Below are 25,206 nucleotides of genomic sequence, written 5' to 3'. Positions count from 1 at the left end.
TTGTTTGTTTTTTTATAAAAAACGTTATATTTTAGAAAATATAAAAGCCTTTTCGAACCAAAAAGTTAAATGAATAAGCCTAAGGCTGAAGGAAAAATGTTGCAAATGTTCAGCAACACACTTCAGCATTTAGAAAAATGGAGCACAAATGTTATTTAATTTAAAGTAAGTTTTGCTTATTAGTATGGTTGAATTGGATTAACGAAGGTCAGCAGCAAAGACATTGGTTAATAAAATGGGATTAAATAATTAGAAACAAAAAGTAAGTGGCGTTACGTTTTTGCAAAAGTAACCCAGATATTTTATTGTAAATTAAAAAGTGATGCGTTACTTTACTAGTTTCTAAAAGTAATCTGATTTAGTCACTGATTACGCGTTACTTGTAATGTATTACCACCAACACTGATAATTGGCGACAACTATGAAACAAGGCTTAATCTCCCTGATCCCTAAGCCAGATAAGGATCCCTTAGAAATTGATAACTGGATACCTATCACTCTTGAATACAGACTACAAATTGATTGCATTAGTATATGCTAGAAGATTAAAATCAGGACTAGATCAAATTATTAATAAATCTCAAACAGGCTTTATGAAAAGTAGACATATTAGTTACAATATCCGTCTTACTTTTGACCTTTTAGACTATTCTGTCCAGATAGACTCAGGGGCTCTTATTTTGTTTTTAGATTTTTGTAAAGCCTTCGATACAACTGAACATGGCTTCTTACTTCATTCTCTGAAAGTTTTTGGGTTTGGGAACAATTTAATTGATACTGATATAGAATTGATATAGATTGATATGGAAATGTTTTACAAGGATATTAATAGTTCTATTATTTTGAATACGGGAGCCTCTAACAGATTTGGAATCCATTGTGGTGTACGCCAAGGTTGTCCGATTTCCTCCTTTCTGTTTTTATTAGTTGCTGAACTTCTCTCTATTTAAATTTTAAATTTTAAAAGTATTTGATAGAGATTTCAAAATTTCTCAATTGGTCGATGACACTGCATTATTTTTGAAAGATAATAAGTTAAAACAGCTCTGAATTGTATTTCCAAATTTACTAAATCTTCTGGTCTAAAGCTTAATCTTCATAAATGTGAAATTTTATTCATACATGCTTCTATAGACTTATCTATTGAACATATACCAGTAAAAGACTCTGTTAAATATCTCGGAATCTGTATTTCTAAAAATAAAATGACTTGTAAACAGTTGTGTCAAAAATTAAGACAACGAAACATATTTTAAATAATTGGATACAAAGGGATCTTGGAAAAGTATTACTGTCTAAAGCTGAGGGTCTTTCTAGATTTCTTTACCCTGCTCTTTCCATGTATGTTAGTGATGAAACTTTCCAAAGATATCAATAAATCCTTCTTAGATTTTATATGGAAAAATAAACCTTACCAGTTAAAAAAAAAGGACATTGTATCAGGCAAACGAGTAAAAGGTGGCTTAGAGATGATAGATTTTTTTGACATCAACAATACTTTTAAAGTTAATTGGCTAAAAAATTGTCCAAAAAATAATAATTCCATGTGGTTCTTTATTCAACAATGTAACTTTCAAAAACTTACAGGGTTATCCTTTCTTCTTAGATGTAACTTTCTTCCAAGTTACCAATTAAGTTATCTAAATTTCACCAGCAAGTATTATTGGCTTGGAAAATTTGTTTCCATCACAACTTTTCGCCGCACACAAAATGCTTTTATGGAATAAATGTCTCATTACTTCTAGAAATAAATCATTATTTTTGCACAGGTGGTTTGAAAGGAATATATATTTTGTTATGGATATGTTTTATGAGAGTGGAAACATTTTGTCTTATGAAGACTTTATGCATGTTCACAACTTTCCCATCCGCTTTAAAGAATTTCAACAAATTGTTAAAGCTATTCCAAATGGGTTGATACAATTAATAAATACCCCCCCCCCCCTTATTTTGAATAAAGTTAAAGAAGTTCATTTTAAAATACTTCACAAAATTTACCCATGTAAAGTAGCTCTTTTTAAATTCATGGACATTGATAATACTTGCAGTTTCTGTAACACACATGTGGAAGACTTCTGTGACATTTGTTTTATAATTGTGATTTGTCTATTAGTTTTTGGTGTGATGTTAGTGCCTTTCTGTTTCTGCAAAGAAATGTTAATTTTATGCTATCTTTAAAAGATATTTGTACTTATTCACACAAAAGTTTGAACTATTGTTTAGTTGTTTCTAGTTTTGATTTTTTTATTATTTTATTTTATTTTATTTGTGGTTATTAGTTCATTTTGTTTATCTGTTTTTTCTCCTCTTATTCACTGTTATACAGTTTAAGATTGCTCTTATATTCTGTGTATCTGGATTTACATTTCAGTATTTTTGTCTTTAAAATTATTCTTCTTTAATAAAAAACAAACAAACAAAACCCCCCACCAACACTGATTATTTATTTATTTATTTTTTAAAAACATGTGACCCACAAAGTGTGTTACATGAATCTCAATCCGGGTGTTTTCATCACTGTTTTGTGTTCCGGCTGCGTGAAGAAGCAAACATGGCGGCTGAGGGAGATGTGGATTTGGACCTGGAGGCTGAGGAGAACTGCACGGGAAAACCAACAGAAAAGCCCAGAAAACATGATAGTGGGGCTGCTGATTTGGAAAGGGTTACCGACTATGCGGAGGAAAAAGAAATATCCAGCTCGAATTTGGAAACGGTGAGTTAATACACGTTTCAGAAGCGAATGAAGCTAGTCTGACTAACCGAGACCATGTGCGGCAGGAATAGACATAGATATCTGTGTTAACACTCGTATAACTATAAAACGACCTCTAGAAGCATGATATTAAAAATGTGATGTTTTAGCAGTGAACTGCTGGGCCATCTTAGCTAGTTAGCTTCCAAGTGAGCACTGAAGAAAGAAGTGAGATTGGTCAAGCTATCGATGTTCATTTACGTCGCTAACGTTACACAAGCTTCATAGGGGACGCTCAGCCCGAGAACATTTGCATATGAATGCTGTTATTTTAATTTTTGAATCATTGTAAAGAGATGCGTGATTGTGTTTTGACATGTGTTTTTGAAGGCCATGTCCGTGATTGGAGACAGAAGATCCAGAGAACAAAAAGCGAAACAGGAAAGGTGGGTAATTTTGTTGTCTGTTTACAATCATCAGCTGTTTGCCTGTGTTTAATAAATGAACATTAGGGCTATACTAATTTCTCTCAATTCCACAGAGAAAAAGAACTAGCCAAAGTAACAATAAAGAAGGAAGATGTGGAGCTCATTGTAAGTATACAAACATGCCTTTTCATGCTAGATTCGTGAATGTGTATCATTTGACATGGAACTCAATGAATATGCTAACATCTTCCTGACAGATGGGAGAGATGGAGATCCCGCGAGCGGTGGCAGAGCGCAGTCTGAGAGAGCACATGGGCAATGTGGTGGAGGCGTTGATTGCACTGACCAACTGAGTGGATTTAACTGCTTTGAGATGTATGGACACATTGGACTGCCTTCCTGCTTCTGATGACCTTTTCCTTTTCACACTGTACTTCCTCTTTAATAAAGGAACTTTTTTAAACATTCTTTACCAGTACAACTTACCTCTTTGCATTTGAAACTCCAACCCTCTTTTTAGGAACACATTCCAAAGAACCAATGTGATCAGTGTCATAGTAATTTATTGTCATAAAACAAAACGTTTTTTTTTCCCCATTAGAAACAGATAAACAAAAGTCTCAAAAGTCTCAAAATTCTGTACACAATGAAATGGTTGTGTAAATGTATACAATTCAAATGCAATAAAGATTTGACATCTTTAAGAGGTTTCACTAGTAAAACAAGGGTGATGAAAGGAAAAGAAGTTTAAAAAGTGTCCTTGTTTGAGCTGAATTTGCTCTTCTAGCATAAATAACAGATTATGTCTTCCTCTTGTGCACTGTTGGCCGATCGAACACGTCTCTCACGCCCCCTGCCTTCTGTTTGAAGAACTTGCTGTTCTGAGCGCTCTCCTGAGCCCAGGCAGAATCAAATGAAGTGGTGTCCTGATCCACCAGATGTGTGTATTTTGTACGTCCAGAACGTCCAAAGTTTTTAACCTAAAAAAAGCACATTAAGTAGTCATATTAGTGTTACACATGGAAGACAGACTACTAAAATTACAAAACCACAAGGTGACCAACTTCTAAATCGTCCTACATTGCCATTTACCTTTTTTGTAAAGGGTGTTTTTTTTTTTTTTTTTTTTTTTTTTTGCACGTTCACTTTGTAAACACTGGGTCGGTACTTCTGCAGCGATGTAGGGCAATTTTAATGTTGGAGGAGAAAATGGGATGGGAGTTTTTTGACATACCCTAACTGTGTTACAGAAAATGACCAATCGTTTTAGTAGATAAGATCCTTCTTCCTCAGCTGGGATTGTTTAGAGCCCTTTGAAGCTGCATTTAAACTACATTTTGGACATTCAAACTTGGGGGCACCATTGAAGTCCACTATATGAAGAAAATTCCTGCAATGCTTTCCTCAAAAAACATAATTTCTTTATGACTGAAGAAAGAAAGACGTGAACATCTTGGATGACAACGGAGAAGCTAACTTCCAGAATAAAAATGTCCTGATAATTTACACTACCCCACCTTTTTGACTCATTGCAGAGCTAGTGCAAGATGAGCATTTGTGGTTATACATTAAATTATTTATTTTTTTAAGAAAATGACTGATCGTTTTGCTAGGTGAGACCCTTATTCCTCAGCTGGGATTGGGTAGAGCCCTTTGAAGCTGCACTGACATACCAATTTGGACCTTCAACCCAAATTGACTATATGGAGAAAAATCCCAGAATGTTGTCCTCAAAAACCTTAATTTGCAACTGAAGAAAGAAAGACAAGAACATCTATGATGGCATGGCAGTGACTAAATGATCACAAATTTCTATTATAAAAGTGAACAACTTCTTTAATTTATGGCCATGATTTAAAAAGAAAAGATAAAAATCAGCATGCAATGAAAATTAAGCTATTTTTAAGTTACTGTGAACAAATTATCTATATACATTTGATTTTTCAAATTTTTGACCTATTTTTTAATCAAAACATAATTCGATCTTCCAGTGAAATGACAGACTTCTCTCTTCTCTAGTGGTGTATGTGATCTGCTTGCATCCAATCAACAACCCATTGATTGGACCATTTTCCCGTCCTACATTACTCTTTTTCGAATCCATTACATGCAGAGGTGCATCATATTACAAAAGAAAAGATATACCTCAAATTTTGTTTTATTGTAACTTTGAGCAATTCAATTTGATTTTAATCTCAAAAGGCGATTTCCAAAATGTGATTTTAAGAACTTTGAGAAAAACAAAACACAACATCAAAAGTAAATTTATTTAAAGAATTAAACTAGAAATCTCAGCTTAAAAATGGTATCAATAACTATGTTTTCGTCACTCTGCTTGCGCAATAAAAAAAAAAGTAATAAAAACGCCACATTTCGGAAAATCCCTTAATATGCAAAAAAGTTTTTACACTAACCTGAGGGGGGTTTTGACTTGGGTTAATGTGAATAATGGGAGACAGAAACACATTCTGCGAATAAATTCCTCCATGCGCATCAAAAAAGTCATTTGACTTTGCACGATGGGTTGGAATAACTTGACTAACCAGCAGACCAATCTTATTATTATCATCCGAAATGTTGAATTATTCTGACAAATGCATCCACCTCCGAAAGCAATGATCGCATTTTGTATTTCGTCTGCTCTCTCTGAGGCACAGGTAATTTATTATATGAAAAATATTATATTCAGCGGCTTCTTCGACTTTTCTTAGTGATATTTAGTGCCTTTTTGTCAGGAAGTGATGATTTTGTTTTCTTTGACTTGCTGGATGGAAACAGTGCTAATTTACCAATGTTTTATGTGATATTCCAATTTCAATTTGCAACTTTGAATGGAAACCCAGCTAATGTCGAAACAAATATGATGAATTCAAATAGAAGGCACTGACCTGCATGACTTTTGGTAAGATTGTTTTGTTGAAATGGTCCTCAAGAGTTGGAGCACTGAAGTCTCTCCTGAAGATATCTTGCTCACCATCCTGCAGAAAATATTAGATGTATATTATCTAACGAGAACAGATGATGATCAGGTACAAATAACCTGCTCATTACTCACCATGAAGAAAGCTCCTCTGTGATAGTACTTCTGCAGAAACTTGTATTTGCCCTTGGTTGCTTTGTTGGTGATGACTTTTCCGTTTGTCCGCAGTTCTGCTCTACGCTCTTCCTCGGTAAGAGTGCGAAACCTTTCGATGTCTGCCTTCTCTTTCTCTATTCTGCAATTTACAAAAAACGCCATGTGGGATTACCATTTGTGTTACTAATGTGAATCAAAACCCTTTTCGCAAAAATGACGAGTACTCACGCTTCTCTGGCTTCTCTGTCCCTCTTAATACGCTTCAGTTCTCTCACTTTCCAGGCCTCATACTCCTCCTCCTCATTTTCTCCATCGGTGTCCAAAGCTTCAAGAGCAGCCAGAGTACGTTTGTTCTCCTCATACTCTTTCTTGGCCTCCTCCTCGACGATCTTCAGTGTGTAGCGGCGCCTCTCTTCAGCTTGTTTTTTAGCCTCGATTTCCAGCTCTTTCTGTTTCTGCTCCTCTGCTTCTCGTTCTGCAACTGTCACTCTGTCCTTCCTGGGAAGACATATTGATGGGAAATTATATAAATTGCAGTGTTTATTTTAGTAGTATCTAGATAATATTATAGTTTTTATGAATATTTTGAATTAGAATTTATTTTAAAATCTTCAGTTCTCACTTTAGTTTAATATGTAGTAATAAACAGTCACTGTTGCCATTCACTTTTGTTTTCTTTGCACACAAAAAGTATTCTCGTAGCTTCATAAAATTAAGGTTGAACCACATGAGTCACATGGACTATTTTACTGATGTCCTTACTACCTTTCTGGGCCTTGAATGTGCTGCATTGCACTCTATGCAGGGGCAGAAAGCTCTTGGACTGAATTAAAAATGTCTTAAAGGAACACTCCACTTTTTTTGGAAATAGGCTCATTCTCCAACTCCCCCCGAGTTAATAAGTTGATTTTTACCGTTTTGAAATCCATTCAGCCGTTCTCCTGTTCTGGCGATATCACTTTTAGCATAGCTTAGCATAGATCATTGAATCCTATTAGACCAATAGCATCGCGTTCAAAAATGACCAACGAGTTTCCATATTTGTCCCATTTAAAACTTGACTCTTCTGTAGTTATATCGTGTACTAATGCTGCCTTCATGTGCTATCGTAATTATGGTAAATACCAAAATCCGACATCGAAATTGCACATGAACACCCACTCACGTTGTAATTTCCACTGGAAAGCTCGAAAATTTTTATGATACCCGAGTTGCCGAGATGGGATAAACTTTGACCTTTCAACATGGCGGACAGTAACGAAACCATAATGAATGGTAAACATTGCATGATGTTAAAAGTAAAAAAACTTATATAGGCTATATAAAATATATATAGGCTTATATAAAAACGTATATATAGGCTAGCTAAAATAACCATTAGTAAGTATTGTCTTTAAAACAACTCTACTATTCATGATCAATAAGATACAGCCTATAATTTACCGTTTGCGTTTTGATGCATCCTGTAGCAGATGCATTAGGGAGTTTATAACCGTTTTAAAACTTTTACCTAAGTAGCATGTGAGGACAAATTCCGAGTTCGCCATGTTTCTCTTCACTACGACAACAAAAGCACCTGAATACGACACACTGGTAATTTCCACTTCACAAGTGGAAAGCATCATCTTTCCCATATCACATGAAGGCAGCATAAGACCGGCGGAAAATGTAAAGCTGCGATTTTGTAGGCCGATAAGATTAGGAACTACACTCCCATTCCGGCGTAATAGTCAAGGAAGTTTGCTGCCGTAACACGGCCGAAGCAAGCTCAGTAATATCACGCAGCGCCTTTAATTAGTTCCCAGCTAGGTAACTTCCAACGAGGAACGCTCAAATAACAAATATGGAAACTCGTTGGTCATTTTTGAACGCAATGCTATTGGTCTAATAGGATTCAATGATCTACGCTAAGCTATGCTAAAAGTGATATCGCCAGAACAGGAGAACGGCTGAATGGATTTCAAAACGGTAAAACTCAACTTATTAACTCGGAGGGAGTTGGAGAATGAACCTATTTCCAAAAAAAGTGGAGTGCTCCTTTAATTTGTGTTCTAAAGATAAATGAGGGTCTTACAAGTTTAAAACAACATGAGGGTGAGTAATGACAGAATTTTCATTTTTAGTTTTCAAAAAATAATAATTTTAAGGTTCATTTATGTTTAAGAAACTTACTTGCGGATAAACACGGGTTTTAACCGAGGCTCAGCTTCATCCTCACTGTCTGTGTATTCCTCATACTCGGACTCTGATTCAGATTCATCTCCAGACTTCCCCTCCTCCTCCACCTCCATGATCTCCATATCCTCGTTCTTCTTCTCTTGTGCACGCTGACGCATCATCGCTCTCCTTCTCTCAATTTCCTAAATAGAAAACATAAAACCGCTTATTTGTATACTCATTTAATACATACACTACCAGTCAAAAGTTTTTGAACTGCAAGATTTTTGTTTTTAAAGAAGTTTCTTCTGCTCACCAAGCCTGCATTTATTTGATCCAAAGTACAGAAAAAAATAATTATTATAAAATAATTAAAAACATTTTTTACTATTTAAAATAACTGTTTTCTATTTGAATAGATTTTAAAATGTAATTTATTCCTCTGATCAAAGCTACATTTTTAGCATCATTACTCCAGTCTTCAGTATCACATGATCCTTCAGAAATCATTCTAATAAGCTGATTTGCTGTTCAAGAAACATTTATTATTATTATAATTATTATCAATATTTAAAACAGTAGAGTACATTTTTGTCAAGATTATTTAATGAATAGAAATTTCCAAAGATCAGCATTTATCTGAAATAAAAAGCTTTAATAATAAAAAATTAATGTTTTGTGAGCAGCAAATCAGAATATTAGGATCATGTGACTGGAGTAATGATGCTAAAAATTCAGCTTTGAAATCAAAGGAATAAATTACAATTTTAAATATTTTCACTATTTTAAAATAATAAAAATAGTTAAATGTCACTGTCTTGGCTGTACTTTGGATCAAATAAATGCAGGCTTTGTGAGCAGAAGAGACTTCTTTAAAATCTTACGGTTTAAAAACTTTTGACTGGTAGTGTACAGGTATTTGCTTTTCCTAAATGTTTTGTTCAAGTGACCCACTTCATCATCGACTTCCTCCTCTTCTTCATCTTCGCTGCTCTCCTCTCGCTCAGGATGCCACGTTCCTTCATCCGAGTCCTCGCTGCTTTGAGCAATCAGCTCTGGTTCTGCTATCTGCCTGTGTCTCGCAAGCCTGTTAAAGACACAATAGTGCATTCCGCATGAACACCAACAGATCCCTTGTAATATATTTTTATAAACTGTATTGCACAGATGGATAAGCTGTACCTTTCTTCGACGTCTTCGGTCACTCGATTCATGAGACGTCGAAGACGAGGATCGGATTTTTCCTCCTCTTCAATTTCCATTTCTGGTTCAGCCTCTTTACCCTTCTTAACAAACTGGAAATCCTCCTCTTCTTCATCTGAGGACTCCATTGGGGCATAGTCTGGACGCTTACCTGACACATATCGCTTCACCTTCACCTTTTCCATAGAAATTTCACCTGAGGTTAGATGAAAACAAAAAGTTGATAGTGTCATATACTGTGGAAATATGGAAGCCAGTTGCTACATTTTATAGATTTAGTTTTCTAAAATTATGAATGAACAATTATGCCCTTCTCTTGCTCACATTAATTCCCCAGGACTGTTAGAAGCTTTCAGGACGTTTTGTCATTTTACTTATAACCACTGTGGTGGTTTATTCCAAAGGTACCAAGTTGTGTAGTCTTGTGCAGTTTTACTGCAGACACAATAACTGTGACTATGTAACAGTAACTGTGTGAAAACTAAGCAGCTAACATGATAAAATTTGATAAAGAAGCATTACATTTTCATTATTCAACTCATTTAAGAATAATAATAATAAACATGTCACATTTAACAAAACTGTAATTGCATTTCATATCTCCATATGCATTATACACTTATTACTATTATTAAATAACACAAGTTTCTGAGTAAAAAAGGAGAATTTAGTCATGTGTGTAAAGTTAATTTAAAAATTGGAAAAAAAAAACTTGTTACTTGCTTTTGCTTCATGTTATCTCAGACATGAGTGCATTTAAAAGACTAAATGTTATTTAAAAGGTTTTGGTGTTATTACTTTAATTTAATTATTTTGATGTATATTTGCAGGTACAAAATCAAGAAAAGTGTTTTTTGAAGTGTACATTAATAACAAAATTGTTGTATTTTGCATAGTTTTATATATTTTTGGGTGTAGATTTATTGTAGCCGTTTATGTATTGGTCAGTAACATCGTGTTTGGACATGTGATTTTGATCACCTGGAGATATAAAAGGTTGCACATTAGTAGTCATTTTGTCTGATGAAGAGCCTGTGTGATCGAAACGTCACATACGCTATGCGAAAGTTGTTTTATAAATAAATATATTTGATATTTTTGGAGCTTAGGTGTTGCCGACTTTATACCTTATTTTTTACTTGTTGTTTTTAGTCGAGCACCCTTTTGAGACTGATGTGCGTGCTTTTGTTTCATTTTTCTTTAAATTTAAAAGACTGCCAGACTGTGCAACCGTGTATATAATACCATAAAAAGGCGAACATTCAAAATAAATGAGCACCAATATTAACATTTTTAATATGTTAATTGCCACTACTAAAACTGTAACATATTACCACAAATTCCACATACAACATCAGTTTAACTATAGGGATTAGTTTTGTTTTAAGAGCAACAATTTTAATGTTTTTATTACTGCATAATATTGCATATTTGCACGAATCATGATGTCAACACATGCTAACAATCAAAGCTAACTGTTTTCAAACAAATACCTTTTTCATTGCGGATCGGCACGGCTCCAGCCGTCGACTGGATCGGCGGCTGCTTGGCATTTAATGCATTTGGTCCTGACATTTTGGACTGTTCACACGGGTCCCTTTACACTAGAAAAAAACACAATCCCCTGAAAGTCTCCGTAAAAAATCCTGTTTACAGTCCTTCAGCCACTAACATGGACGTCTCGGAAATTGTACGCCAAACTGCACGACAAGTCGTCCCCGGAAACACTGACCTATTAAGTAGTTCCTACCTTTAATTCAATTTATTTGAACACAATATTTTGTCAAGTCCTTCCCTTTCGGTGAGACGTTGTCAGCTGAATAATAGCAATCAGGTAAATCGGGTACATTTTTTTAGTTTTTGTTTTCGACATTTTCTAAAAGCAGAAATTTATAATTATTTCCCCCTCTCCCCTTTTCCTTCAAACGGTTTTTGCTTTCAGGGTTGTGTTGTCATTTTACTTTTTTTGTAGTATAATAACCACTGTAGCGGTTTATTGCAAAATCACCAAGTCCTTTAGTCTCATACAGTTGTTACTGTAACTTCGCAGTTAAACTACAACATCGTGACACATCTTGGTAAGCAGCATTTTTATATTCTTATTTAACTATTCATATTGATCTATTTATGAATATTTATACACAACAACATTTGTCACATTTAACAAAACTTCAATTGCATTTCATATCGGTGCATGTATTATACACTTATTCATATTATTACACTTGAGGTCAAAAGTTTGCAGAATCTGCAAAATGTTAATTATTTTACCAAAGTAGGAGGTATTTTTTTTATTTAGTACTAACCTGAATAATATATACTTCACATAAAAGATGTTTATATATGGTCCACAAGAGAAAATAATTTAATTTAAAATGAATTTACCTGAAAGATCCACAGCTGTTTTTTTGTATTTTTTATCCTGAACGATACCAGCTGTTCTTCAGGAAAAATCCTTCAGGTCCCACAACTTCTTTGGTTTTTCAGCATTTTTGTGTATTTGAAACATTCTGGAGAATCAGTGAGCGTTTGAACCTCCTGTAATAGTTGCATATGAGTCCCTCAGTTGTCTTCAGTGTGAAAAGATGGATCTCAAAATCATATAGTCATTGTTGGAAAGAGTTCAAATACACAAAAATGCTGAAAAACCAAAGAATTTGTGGGACCTGAAGGATTTTTCTGAACAACAGTGGGCAGTTTAACTGTTCAGGACAAACAAGGGACTCATAAACAACAAGCACTAAACAAAAAAACTAAAACAAACAACAGCTGTGGATCATTCAGGTAACAACACAGTATTAAGAATCAAGCGTAAACTTTTGAACAGGATCATTTTAATAAATTGAACTATTATTTTCTCTTGTGGACTATTTATGTGAAATATCGTATTCAGGTCAGTACTAAATAATAAAATAACATGCATGTTGAATGATCCCTCTTATTTAGCAGATTCAGAAAGGTGTTTATAAATTGTTGACCTCAGCTGTTCATAAAATTATCTAATAAAAAAAAAAAATCTTAATACTAAAGTTGTGTCAAAAATTTTAATTCAGTTTTCATTCACACACCCTGATGTTGTTCTGTATGACTTTATTAACACACAAGGAAATGTTGAGGAGGATTTCTGTGTTCCACAGAAGAAAAGTCAAAACAGGTTTGGAACGACTTCAGGGTGAGCTGAATTGTCCTTTCAGGGTAAAGAACATGCCATGATGATCAGTAACAAAAAAGCACCATCATTGCAACCAGTGGCTTGTGACATCATCATAACTCCACTCCTCTCTCCAAAAAGAGCTGATGCAGTTTCTCCTCAAGTGCTGCATTGGTGCCACGGAGCCCTTTTATCACCCGAGATGCCCATACAAAGTATTCTTGAACCCTTTCTGCTGTCCAACCTGTCGATATAGATGCAGTATCATTACATGTTGGAAATGTATTCATGTACACTGCTCAAATCTCCTGAGCAGCAGTTTTAATATTCACCTGAAGGAGTGCAACGATTGAGGTCCCGCAGATTATACAACTTGTCAGCTAGTTTCACTAGCTTGGCCTGATGACTGCGGTGTGGTGCGTGCTCCACTTGCAGGCGTTTTCTCTCCTCTTTTGGCAAGGACTTGTCATCTGTAACTTCCTGGACGATTCTTGCCACTGTAGCTCCAAACATACACTCCAGCTCTTCAAAGGTTGTGTCAGTGTCCTCTACTGTGTCATGAAGCAATGCAGCCTGCATCACAAGAGCATACAGTTCTGTCATCTGTATTAAATTTCTGCACGGCTCATGAAATAAAACTATTTTTTTCTTCATGAATTAAGCATTTTAGATAATGTACAAACTGATATGTTCTTTAAAGGTAATGCACAAACATATGTCTGACTTACTTGTAAAATTTCAATATCTGTGATTCCACCCTCATGACTTAAAATCCTTGCCACCCCTGGAAAGATAAGAAAAGCAGCTTTATTTATTATCAGATTATATGTGACCTGGAACACAAAACCAATCATAATGGTCCATTTTTGTAAACTGTGATTTATCATCTGAAAGATAAATAAATAAGCCACTGATGTATGGTTTGTTATATGACAATATTTGGCCAAAATTTTGAAAATATGGAATCTGAGGGTGCAAAAAAATCTAAATATTGAGAAAATCGCATTTAAAGTTATCCAAATTAAGTTCTTAGCAATGCATATTACTAATCAAAAATTAAGTTTTGATATATTTACGGTAGAAAATTTACAAAACGTATTCATGGAACATGATCTTTAATTAATACCCTAATGATTTTTTTGGTATAAAAGAAAAATCGATGATTTTGACCCATACAATGAATTTTTGACAATTGCTACAAAAATACCCGTGCTATTATGACTGTTTTGTGCTCCAGGGTTAAATATGATTCGTGAAATGTCTTTGTAGTGAAGTGCTCGAGTACCTATGGGGTGATTGATGTATGGTGTGGCATCCGGATCTTTACGGCGCTGATTGCGATGCTTTTCTGCAGCGAAGTTGATCGTTTCCAGCAGCACTACAGTCGACGATGAATTCATAGTTACTTTAAAGTAGAAAAAGAGAATGCACAGTCTGATAATTTTTTACATATATTTGTATAAACAGTTCGGACTGTTTTGATAATATATAACCCAGAACACACAAGTCACGTATATATTAAAAATAAGGGTAATGTTACATTAAATCTATGTTGTTTGTATGAATACTGTCGTTTTGTGTCCGCAAGTCTAAGATGTCCGTAGTGAAACAAGCCTAGCGATATTTGATTCGTGAACGATCTGTTCTTTTGAGTCGGATCTTTTCAATGAATCAGTTCACTGATTTAAATTAACTGAATATCAAAAATTATACAGTACACAAGAAACAGTACACAAATGTTAACATGCTATTATACTAAAAATACTAATATAAATGTACTTCTATTTAGGCGTGCAAAACATTTGTGATAAATTAATATTGTTTGTTGCAAATTACTTGTTTTTCAGGATGATACAGTATAAACCAGATCGTATAAAATTTAATAAACAGCTTAATTAATTAAAAAACGTAGTAAACATTGCCTACATGCATAATGTTTCAGAACATTAGCACCGATGACAGGAACGCCTGAAAAGAATCACTGAATTGCTGTTCGAAAGAACCGATTTGCGGAAATGATTCGGACTGTCAGATAGATAGCAAAACCACTTCCGGAAAAAGGTGGACGAGGTATGATACGAATTCACTTCTTTTTGTATACAAACTGATTAAATGTATTCGAATAGCTACATTAATGTTTTTATTGTGGCTAACTTGGGATGTGAAATTAGACGTTCCGATATGCTGATAAACTGTAAAAAATAAAGAAAATTGGAAAGCCAGCTTTAATGATATGAGCAAAATTCAGACAGAAGCTGCATTAATCGAGTGATACTTGTCATTTTGCACATGTACATGCAGCTTCCACACATCTAAGTGACAGTAATGTTATAGAATAATATTTTATAGGTATATCCAGCTTCGGAGAGTGTGGTAGGGTCTCTCCATATGGCACACACAGAGAGGAGAGATGCTCCTGAGCTGCCTGATTTCTCCCTGCTCAAAAGGCTGGCCAGAGACCAGCTCATTTTCCTGCTGGAACAGGTGACATAACCATTCGCAGTTTCTTTCTTCAGAAAAGTATTTTGCATTTTGAATTTGTGTTGTAAACATCAACATGTATGTTTTGCAGCTGCCAGGGAAGAAGGATTTGTTTATTGATGCAGATTTGATGAGCCCTCTTGATCGAATAGCAAATGTCACAATTCTAAAGGTATGACATCTTGTATAAAATTTTAAGAGAAAGAATTGGCACACGGTCTTTCTAAATGACAATTTAGTCTTCTTGAAATATTATTCATGTACAAATATGTGACCCTGGTCCACAAAACCAGTCATAAGAAAAGCAATTATTCATACCCCTGGCAAATTCTGACTTAAAGTTACTTTTATTCAACCAGCAAGTTTTTTTTTTGACTGGAAATGACACAGGCTTCTCCCAAAAGATAATAAGATGATGTACAAGAGGCATCATTGTGGAAAAAAATACTTCTCAGCTTTTATTTACATTTGAACAAAAAGTGACATGTCCAAAATTATTCATACCCTTTGTAAACTGTCACAGTCTATGGGAAAATCCAAAGTTCTATACCATTCCAAATAGTCCAAGCTGTTCTAAAGCATCCTAATTCATTGGGAACAGCTGTTTTAATCAGCTGAACAGGTGAAAAACAGAAGCTCTCTGCTGTTGGTTTGTGGACAGTCATGGACAGAGACAAAGGAGCTCACTGAAGACCTGCGGCTGCGCATTGTGGCTGCTCACAAGTCAGGGAAGGGCTATAAGACCATATCTAAATGTTTTGAAGTTCCAGTGGCTACAGTGCAAAGTATTATTAAAAAATACAAGACGTTCCGCACTGTGAAAAATCTCAGAGGACAGGGTCGGAAGCCAAAAGTGACACCTGTGCTGGCCAGGAGGATAGTGAGAGAGGTAAAAAAGAATCCAAGGATCACCACCAAGGCCATCCTGATGAATCTGGGCTCTGCTGGTGGCAACATCTCAAGGCAGACAGTCCAACGGACACTGCACACCGCTGGGTTCAATGAACGCAGAGGACACCGCTTCTCCAGATAAGGCACACAAAAGCCTTCTTGGCCTTTGCAAATGCTCATCTAGATAAAGAAGAAGACTTCTGGTCTTCTGTTTTATAGTCAGATAAAGGAAAAATTTTATTGTTTGGCCACAATGATGTAGCCTTCATTTGGCATAAGAAAGGAGAAGCCTTCAACCGTAAGACCACCATCCCCTCTTTCAAACCTTATGTTTTGGGGGTGTTTTTCAGCCGGTGGACCAGGGAACCTAATCACAGTAAACGGCACCATGAAAAAGGAGCAGTACATCAAAATTCTCAACAACAACATCAGGCAGTCTGCAGAAAAACTTGGGCCTTGGGCACCAGTGGACATTTCAGCACGACAACGACCCAAAACACACAGCAAAAGTGGTGAAGAAATGGTTAGCAGACAAAAACATTAACGTTTTGCAGTGGCCCTGCCAGAGTCCTGACTTACGGTGATGAGTGATCAGAGTGATGGCAAGGAGAAACCTGAAAGAGTTGAAGCTCATCACTAAAGATGAATGGGCAAAAATACCAGTTGAGACATGCAAAAAGCTGGTCAGCAATTATAGGAGGTGTTTGATTGCTGTAATAGCCAATAAAGGCTTTTCTATTGATTATTGAGAAGGGTATGAATAATTTTGGACATTCCACTTTTTGTTCAAATGTAAATAAAAGATGAGTAATATTTTTTTTCCACAATGATGCCTCTTGTACATTGTCTTATTATCTTCTGGGAGACATCTGTGTCATCAAAAAAAAAAAAACTTGGTTAATAAAAGTAATATTAGAATAATTTCGGGCTTGACTGTATGTATGAACTTTCTAATGATTCTAACAAGCCTACATCCAATTTCGCCTTTAGCAACATGAAGTCGACAAACTGTACAAAGTTGAGCTCAAACCAATTGTCAGCAATTCAGACCAGTAAGTAAACTAAAGTTTTTATCAAGTAAAAATAAGTTTGCTTATATAATTTTTCTCTAAAATGTACATATTCTCTCTTTTTCCCAGACTGTGCTTTCTAATACGTCCTCGAATACAAACTGTGAAGTGGATTTCAGGTTGGCATGGTTTGCTGTATATGTAGTGATATATAATGTAGGAGGAAGTATAGTTTACTAGTTTGCCTTGATGTTTACAGATTTAGTTAATTCAGACAAAGTGGCTGGAAGATTCAGAAGATACAAGATCATATTCACCCCACAGAAGGTAACTAGTGATCTAGAAATTATTTTAAATGATGCTGCATTTTTATTTTGTTGTCTGATTGCAATGGTATGACATTTTTTACAGTTTTATGCATGTGAGACAGTTTTGGAGGAGCAGGGAGTCTTTGGAGGTAGGTTAAGTGTGTTAATGTTTCAATCTTTGGCCCTGCACCTCTAGTTAATGCAGACGTTAACTATGATGTTTTTTCTTAGATGTTACAACCGATGAGTGGAATTTCTACATTCTTCCTCTGGATGATGACATACTGAGTTTAGAGCTGCCTGAATTCTTCAGAGATAACTTTTTGGTAATGCTGGTTTGGATGCTACAGATCTTTAAGGCCCAATTTTTTTTATTTGGCATGTTTGATTAGTTTTAGTGATTTTTTTTTTTGTACCTGTTTCAAGATTTTTAGCATTTATTCAGAAGAAACGCTAATAATATGTACACTACCAGTCAAAAGTTTTTGAACAGTAATGTTTTTTAAAGAATTCTCCTTTGCTTACTAAGCCAAAGTAAATATTGTGAAATATTTTTACCATTTGAAATAACTGCTTTCTATTTTAATACATTTTAAAATGTAATTCATTCCTGTGATCAAAACTAAATTTTCAGCATCTTTACTCTAGTCTTCAATGTCACATGATCCTTCAGAAATCAATCTAATATGCGGATTCGCTGTTCATGTTTTTTTTTTTTTTGTTATTATTATTAATACTAATTTTTTTAAACAGTTGAGTACATTTATTTCAGGATTCTTTGGTATATAGAAAGATCCAAATATCAGCATTTATCTGAAATAAAAACCTTTTGTAACATTATACATTATACCATTCAAAAGCTTGGAGTCAGTTTAATTATTAGTTTTTTATTTTGGAAAATAAATTATAGAAATGAATACTTTTATTTAGCAAGGATGCTTTAAATTGATCAAAAGTGATGATAAAGACATTAATAATGTTACAAAAGATTTTTATTTCGGATAAATGCTGTTCTTCTGAACTTTCTCTTCATCAAAGAAACCTGGAAAAATTCTACTCAGCAGTTTTCAACATAATAATAATGATAAATGTTTTTGAGCCGCAAATCAGAATATTAGAATGATTTCTGAAGGATCATGTGACTGGAATAATATGCTAAGAATTAATCTTTGATATCACAGGAATAAATTATATTTCATATATATATTTTAAATAGTAAAAATGTTTCAAAATTGTACTGTTTTACTTTGGATCAAACAAATGCAGGCTTGTTGAGCAGAAGAGAATTCTTTAAAAACATTACAAATCGTACTGTTCAAAAACTTTTGACTGGTAGTGTTCACTTTAGTGTCACACAATTCTTCAGAAATCATTCTTATATGGTGAACTTGATGTTTAAAAACATTTCTTATTTTTGCTGCTTAATATGTTTGTGAACTGTAATAATTATTTTCAGTGTATTAATAGAAAGTATAACATTTATTTAAACAAACAATCTTTTTCTAACATAAATCTGTTTAATGACTTTAGATGAATTCAATGCATCCTTGCTAAATAAAAGTATTGATTTCTTTAAAGAAATCTTACCGAATTGGAAGTTTTGACTAGTAGTGTAATATTTGAGTAATTGTTATTTGATTCACCAGGAGGGAGACCAACGCTGGGTGACCACTGCAGGAAGTGCTCTACATCTTTTACAGAATGTCTATGGTTCCTTCTCAAAGGTGTATGGGATTGGTAGATGTGCCAAGGTGAGGATTTGTGACAAAACCCTTAACCTCATAGATTAACAGATTTTTGGTGAATGAGAATCAAGGCAGTCTTTTATGGCATACTGTATGTCTGTGTATGTAGATGGTATATGAATCCTGGAGGGAGCTAATGGAGGAGGGGGAACAGAGAACAAAGCAACCTGAATTTGCAAAAGTATTTCTTATTGACAGAGGTGAACTATTTAAAAAGCAAATACACTTGCATTTAGATGTACTCTAAATTGTCTTTTTCTATTGGAATAACAGCTTGCATAATTCATTTTTTACTATTTTAGATGTGGACTATGTAACTCCGCTCTGCTCTCAAGTTGTTTACGAGGGATTGGTAGATGACATTTTCAGAATAAAATGTGGTAAGTATGCAAATTTATATTATAGGATCTTTGTTGTAATTTAAATTTAAAGTAAAACATGTTTATGTCTATCAATATAGTTTTGACACAATTTATGTCATTTTGATTTTGTTTCTAGGCAGTGTGGAGTTTGGACCTGAGGTCACTTCCTCTGACAAGAGCATCAAAGTGATGCTTAACTCTCAAGATAAAGTAAGTGGCATGGACTTTATTAAATTGACAGTGGTTAGTTAACTGCTGTTTAAAAAAATGACCTGCTTGTTTAATTCATCAGGTGTTTGATGAAATAAGGAACGAGCATTTCTCCAATGTGTTTGGCTTTTTAAGTCAGAAGGCCAAAAATCTTCAAACCGCATATGATGTAAGTGCTTGCTACAGATGGCATGTGTTTCTATAGCACATTAGGAGACACTTTAGCATATTCTCATTGTGACAATAATTTAAAATGTGTGAATTGGTAACAGAAACGACGTGGGATGGACATCCAGCAGATGAAGGCATTTGTTGCAGATGAACTGAAAGGACTGAAACAGGAACACCGTCTTCTCAGTCTTCGTAAGTCGTGTATAAAAAATGATCAAAAGTGAGAGTAATAACATTGATAGTGTTACAAAAGATTTTTATTTTAAAAAATGCACCTCTTTCATGGTTTCTGTGAAAGAGTTAAACAGCACAACTATTTTCCACTTTCATAATAACAAGAAACGTACACCAAATCAGCATATTGGAATGATTTCTGAAGTGTCATGTGACACTGAAGACTGGAATAATGTCTGCTTTGTCATCACAGCATGTAATGTAAATTATAAAAAGAAAACAGTTATTACAGATAGTAAAAATATCTCAATATTACTGCTTTTTTCTGTACTTTTGATCAAATAAATATAGAATTGCTGAGTGGATTTTTTTTTTCAAATAATGAAAACAATTTCTTAGTAATAAATAAAATCTATCTTTGTTTTTCCACTAGATATTGGTGCAAGTGAATCTATGATGAAGAAGAAAACCAAACAAGATTTCCAGGAATTGTTGAAGACTGAACATTGTAAGATGTCTTAATAAGTATGAGAGCATGCTATACAAAATGTAAAAATAAATGAAATATGTGACCCTGGATCACAAACCAGTCATAATTTTAAAAGCTCAATTAGAAGATTTCCATTGATGTACATTTGGTTAGGTTAGGACAATATTTGGCTGAGATGTACAGCTATTTGAAAATCTGGAATCTGAAATCTCAAAATAAAGTTGTCCAAATGAAGTTCTTAGCAATGCATATTACAATGCATATTCAAAAATTAAGTTTTGGTATGTTTACGGTAGGATATTTACAAAATATCTTCATGGGACACGATCTTTACTTAATATCCCAATGATTTTTGGCTTAAAAGAAAAATCGATAATTTTGACCCATACTATGTATTTTTGGCTATTGCTACAAATATACCCATGCTACTTAAGACTGGTTTTGTGGTCCAGGATCTACAACATTACTTACAATACTTACTCACTGTAATCTCAGCCATTTCTATATCTCCTTCCTTTTTATATATTAGCATTACTTGAAGGCTTTGAGATCCGTGAATGTATCACCTACATTGAAGAACATATCAACAGACAGGTATGAAAAACAAAGACTGTTATTGTTATAAAACACTAAAACACTGCTATGATAATTCTACAATAATAATAATGCCCAACAGGTGTCAATGATTGACAGTCTTAGACTCCTTTGCCTGTTGTCCATTACAGAAAATGGTGAGTCTGATTTACTCTTGTATACAAATTCCATGGCTTAAGTTTTTTTCCCCCATAAGTTTCTGTTAAATTATGCATTTTAATTCTTCCACAGGTCTTTTATCCAAAGACTATAGATCTCTTAAAGCTCAGTACCTTCAGGTATGTTATGATCTGAAAGTTTACTCATTTACCTAAAGCTTTATAAAGCATTGGCTTTAAAGAATGTCTTTAAAGGACTAGTTTACTTCCAGAATAAAAATGTTCTGATAATTACTTACCCCTATGTCAACCAAGATGTTCAGTCGAAAAGAAATTAAGGTTTTTGAGGAAAACATTCCATAATTTTTCTCCATATAGTGGACTTCAATGGTGGCCAACAGGTTGAAGGTCCTGCCGTTTCAACGCAGCTTCAAAGGGCTCTAAACGATCACTGCAGAGAAATAATGGTCTTATCTATGAAAATGTTTTTAAATGAATATATTTTTTGAACCACAAATTACGTAATCACGCATGCATGCAAAAAAAGTCAACAAAAGCCCCTTACAAAAAAGGTAAAACAACGATGTGGGAAGATTTTGAAGTTGGAGGAGAAAATGAGATGATAGTTTTTCGCCCTACCCTACCTTTTTGAACCTGAGTACACAGGCGAAGAGCTAACCACACACGACCTTCCAATGTAATCACTTAATGCATGAAGTCACGCATGTGCATTGCAAAGCTAGTGCAAGATTAGCATTGGTGGTTAAAAAGTATATACCTTTTTATTTGTTTTAGAAAACCAGTCTCTAGATAAGACCCTTATTCCTCGGCTGGGATTGTGTAGAGCCCTTTGAATCTGCATTAAAACTGTTGGCCACTATTGAAGTACAGTATATGGAGAAAAATCCTGTAATGTTTTCCTCAAAAACCTTAAATTCTTTTTGACTGAAGAAAGAACGACATCTTGGATGACATGGGGCGAGGAAATGTTTATTCTTGAAGTGAGCTAATACTTTAAGTGGATCATTTTAAATTCCTGCAAATATTTTAGAGATTATGTTCTCTATTATATCGTAAGTTGTCTCTTACAGAGTTATGGTATAGACCACCTACTGACATTTGCAAACCTGAAGCAGCTGGGCATCTTGGAAGAACAGCAAGCTGGAGAAACACTGACAGTCATGGAGAGTCGAGTAGGGAAACTTGTCAATGACAAGACTGTAGGTGAGAATGTGGACAAGTGGAATCTCTCATTCGCTCTTTCTCTTTCACTCTCATTTCTATTACATTGACTACGATGTACACAAACATGCGCTGGATGGTTTCTCATGTTTTCTGTTCAGGGAAGCTGACAGATGCCTTTTCCTCACTGGCTAAGAAGAGCAATTTTCGAGCTCTGAGTAAAAGACTAGCTCTGGTTAGTTAATGTAACATTTTTAATTACTAAAAGGAAAAACAGTACTTTTTAATTCAATTAAATTATGATATTTACTTCATGATCTTCTAATCCACATATACAGGTACCAAAGTCTGGTGAGGAATATGATCTTCGTGTTCCCCGAGACATGGCATATATTTTCAGTGGTGCTTATATTCCTCTGAGCTGCAAACTGATTGAACAGGTTAGCTTTTGCAAAAAGGCTTTATTTTTTTTCTTGTTCCTGCTGAACAGCATTTTAAAATGTTTGCTTTTGGCTCTGCAATCCGCAGGTGTTGGAGAGAGATGGTTGGACAGGTCTAGAGGAGGTTACACGCATGCTGAATGGACAGGATTTTGCTGTAACAGGTTTGAACAAAGTATTCGTTTATATAAAGCTGTATATGCTGTTTGTAAACTATGTAAAATAATTATATGGTGGTGTAATAGTTCAGAATATACAGTTGAAGTCAAAAGTTTACATACACCTTGCAGAATCTGCAAAATGTTAATTGTTTTAGCAAAATGAGAGGGATCATACAAAATGCATGTTATTTTTTTTATTTAGTACTGACCTGAATAAGATAAGACACAATGCATTTAGAGCCAGGGGTGTAAACTTTTGAACAGAATGAAGATGTGTACATTTTTATTAATTTACCTAAATATCATATTTTTTAATTTAGTACTGCCTTTCAGAAGATACTCACAGGTTTCTCAGAAGACAAAATAAGTTAAATTTACCCTGATCTTCAAATTTAAAAGTTGAATTTGGTTCTTAATGCATGGTTTTTCCTTCTGGAGAATCAGTGAGCATTTGAACCTTCTGTAATAGTTGCATACGAGTCCCTCAGTTGTCCTCAGTGTGAAAAGATGGATCTTAAAATCATACAGTCATTGTTGGAAAGGGTTCAAATACACAAAAATGTTGAAAAACCAAAGAATTTGAAGAACTGTAGAACAGTTAGCAGTTTAACTGTTGAGGACAAACAAGGGACTCATGAACAACACTAAAAAAACACATGGCATTAAGAATCAAGCTTTTGAACGGGGTCATTTTGATAAATTCAACTATTATTTTCTCTTGTGGACTATATGTAAATGTATTTTATGTAAAATATCTTATTCAGGTCAGTACTAAATAAAAAATAACATGTATTTTGTATGATCCCTCTTATTTTGGTATATAATTATATTTGGTAAATAATTAACATTTTGCAAGATTCTGCAAGGTGTACTTTTGACTTCAACTGTATTCATAATTATTTATTTAAAAAAAAAAACATTTTTGTCAATGTTCTTATGCTTAGACAATTATTATTATTATCATTTGCTATCAAGCCTACATTTCCCCCTCTTTTGTCCTGTTTTTCGTTCAGGTGGCAGTAGTGGATCAGAAGCCAGGAACAAAACTAATGCTCAAAGGATTGTTCTAGTAATGTTTCTTGGTGGCTGCACCTTCTCTGAGATCTCTGCACTCCGGTTCCTTGGCAAGGAAAGAGGTAAAATATATCTGGAATGCATTTTGTGTTTTTATAGATATTTATCATGTAAACAAACAAATTGAATATATGGTTAATATGAAATTGTCTATTTGAAAGGTTGCAGATTCATAGTGATGACAACAGCCATCACAAACAGTGCACGACTTCTGGAAGCATTACTGGATAACCATGCTTGAGTCTGAGGCAACATTCCACAAGAGGACACTTTATGATCAATTCCAGGAGAGGGCAAAAAGGACAATATGCCATAATTATCCCAGGCATCTATATCACCCCAAAACAAATGTACTGTTAAAGAGGGTGACAAAATGATGTGAATAGTCTTAAAGTGTTAGTTCACTCAAAAGAAAAATTCTGCCCACTCTCATGTATTTCAAACCTACATGGCTTACTTTTCGTTTGCAGAATTGAAAAGATATTTGGAAGAATGTTTGTAACCAAACAGCTGTGGTGACCATTGACCTGAAAACTGAAATGTTTTCTTTTATCTTTAACAGAAGAAAGAAAGTCATGCTTATCTGAAACAACATGAGGGGGAGTAAATTAGGACAGGATTGTAATTTTCAGGTGAACTGCCCCTTTAATTGTCTGCGCAGGTGTAATCTGAATTCATGAATGGAGAACTGGCAAACATGGGTTACAAAGCTGCACTTTATAAAAATGTTTTATACTCTTTGTTCAGAGTTTGCCATGCATTCAATTACTGATTCAAGACTAATCAATAAAACAGTTACTGGTGTCAGGTGTGTCTTTTAGTTCCAGTCAATTGAGTACACAGTGAAATGGCCCAGTGGCCTAAATATGAGTACATTTTCAAGTAAAAGCACAACAAGATGGCATAAAATAAGCACATTACACAAATATGGGTACATGTGATACATAAAAAAAAAGAAATTAGATACACTACCAGTCAAAAGTTTTTGAACAGTAAGTTTTTTAAAGAAGTCCCTTCTGCTTACCAAGTCTGCATTTATATGATCCAAAGTATAGCAAAAACTTACTTTGAAATATTTTTACCATTATTTCTCTGCTGTGAATATATT

At 34.4% G+C, this 25,206-nt stretch overlaps 4 protein-coding genes across 5 annotated transcripts; 2 read left to right on the top strand and 2 right to left on the bottom strand.

Moving 5' to 3' along the window:
- Positions 1-2,540: 2,540 nt before the first annotated feature.
- Positions 2,541-3,588, top strand: hypk (huntingtin interacting protein K). The gene is made up of 4 exons (XM_073836968.1): positions 2,541-2,713; positions 3,083-3,138; positions 3,234-3,285; positions 3,378-3,588. The coding sequence occupies exons 1-4, from the start codon at positions 2,552-2,554 to the stop codon at positions 3,471-3,473; spliced, it is 366 nt and encodes a 121-aa protein (XP_073693069.1). The 5' UTR covers positions 2,541-2,551; the 3' UTR covers positions 3,474-3,588.
- Positions 3,589-3,666: 78 nt separating this feature from the next.
- mfap1 (microfibril associated protein 1) lies at positions 3,667-11,247 on the bottom strand. The gene is made up of 8 exons (XM_073836967.1): positions 11,050-11,247; positions 9,536-9,752; positions 9,308-9,440; positions 8,369-8,556; positions 6,425-6,694; positions 6,176-6,335; positions 6,009-6,098; positions 3,667-4,100 (listed from the first exon to the last, which is right to left on the bottom strand). The coding sequence occupies exons 1-8, from the start codon at positions 11,129-11,131 to the stop codon at positions 3,921-3,923; spliced, it is 1,320 nt and encodes a 439-aa protein (XP_073693068.1). The 5' UTR covers positions 11,132-11,247; the 3' UTR covers positions 3,667-3,920.
- A 393-nt stretch (positions 11,248-11,640) lies between these two features.
- Positions 11,641-14,301, bottom strand: hddc3 (HD domain containing 3). 2 transcript variants are annotated; one of them, XM_073837210.1, is made up of 5 exons: positions 14,248-14,301; positions 13,993-14,112; positions 13,436-13,491; positions 13,040-13,280; positions 11,641-12,951 (listed from the first exon to the last, which is right to left on the bottom strand). In XM_073837210.1, exons 2-5 carry the CDS (start codon positions 14,105-14,107, stop codon positions 12,821-12,823), a joined length of 543 nt encoding a protein of 180 aa, XP_073693311.1. In that variant the 5' UTR covers positions 14,108-14,112; positions 14,248-14,301; the 3' UTR covers positions 11,641-12,820. The 2 variants fall into 2 exon arrangements, with proteins under 2 accessions (XP_073693311.1, XP_073693310.1); XM_073837209.1 differs by having other exon boundaries at positions 13,993-14,295.
- A 453-nt stretch (positions 14,302-14,754) lies between these two features.
- Positions 14,755-24,894, top strand: vps33b (VPS33B late endosome and lysosome associated). The gene is made up of 24 exons (XM_073836966.1): positions 14,755-14,777; positions 15,057-15,191; positions 15,280-15,360; positions 17,070-17,131; positions 17,219-17,268; positions 17,349-17,416; positions 17,501-17,546; positions 17,629-17,723; positions 19,044-19,148; positions 19,252-19,342; positions 19,445-19,522; positions 19,641-19,714; positions 19,797-19,883; positions 19,987-20,077; positions 20,493-20,567; positions 21,079-21,143; positions 21,226-21,280; positions 21,375-21,421; positions 22,333-22,465; positions 22,585-22,658; positions 22,762-22,863; positions 22,952-23,027; positions 24,038-24,160; positions 24,260-24,894. Exons 2-24 carry the CDS (start codon positions 15,096-15,098, stop codon positions 24,337-24,339), a joined length of 1,854 nt encoding a protein of 617 aa, XP_073693067.1. The 5' UTR covers positions 14,755-14,777; positions 15,057-15,095; the 3' UTR covers positions 24,340-24,894.
- The last annotated feature ends 312 nt before the right edge of the window (positions 24,895-25,206 follow it).

The sequence above is a fragment of the Garra rufa genome, chromosome 3 (genome assembly GCF_049309525.1).
Source record: "Garra rufa chromosome 3, GarRuf1.0, whole genome shotgun sequence".
NCBI classification, from domain to species: Eukaryota; Metazoa; Chordata; class Actinopteri; order Cypriniformes; family Cyprinidae; genus Garra; species Garra rufa.
The sequence above is the reverse complement of the archived record's forward strand: the minus strand, read 5'-3'. Positions and strand labels throughout refer to the sequence as shown.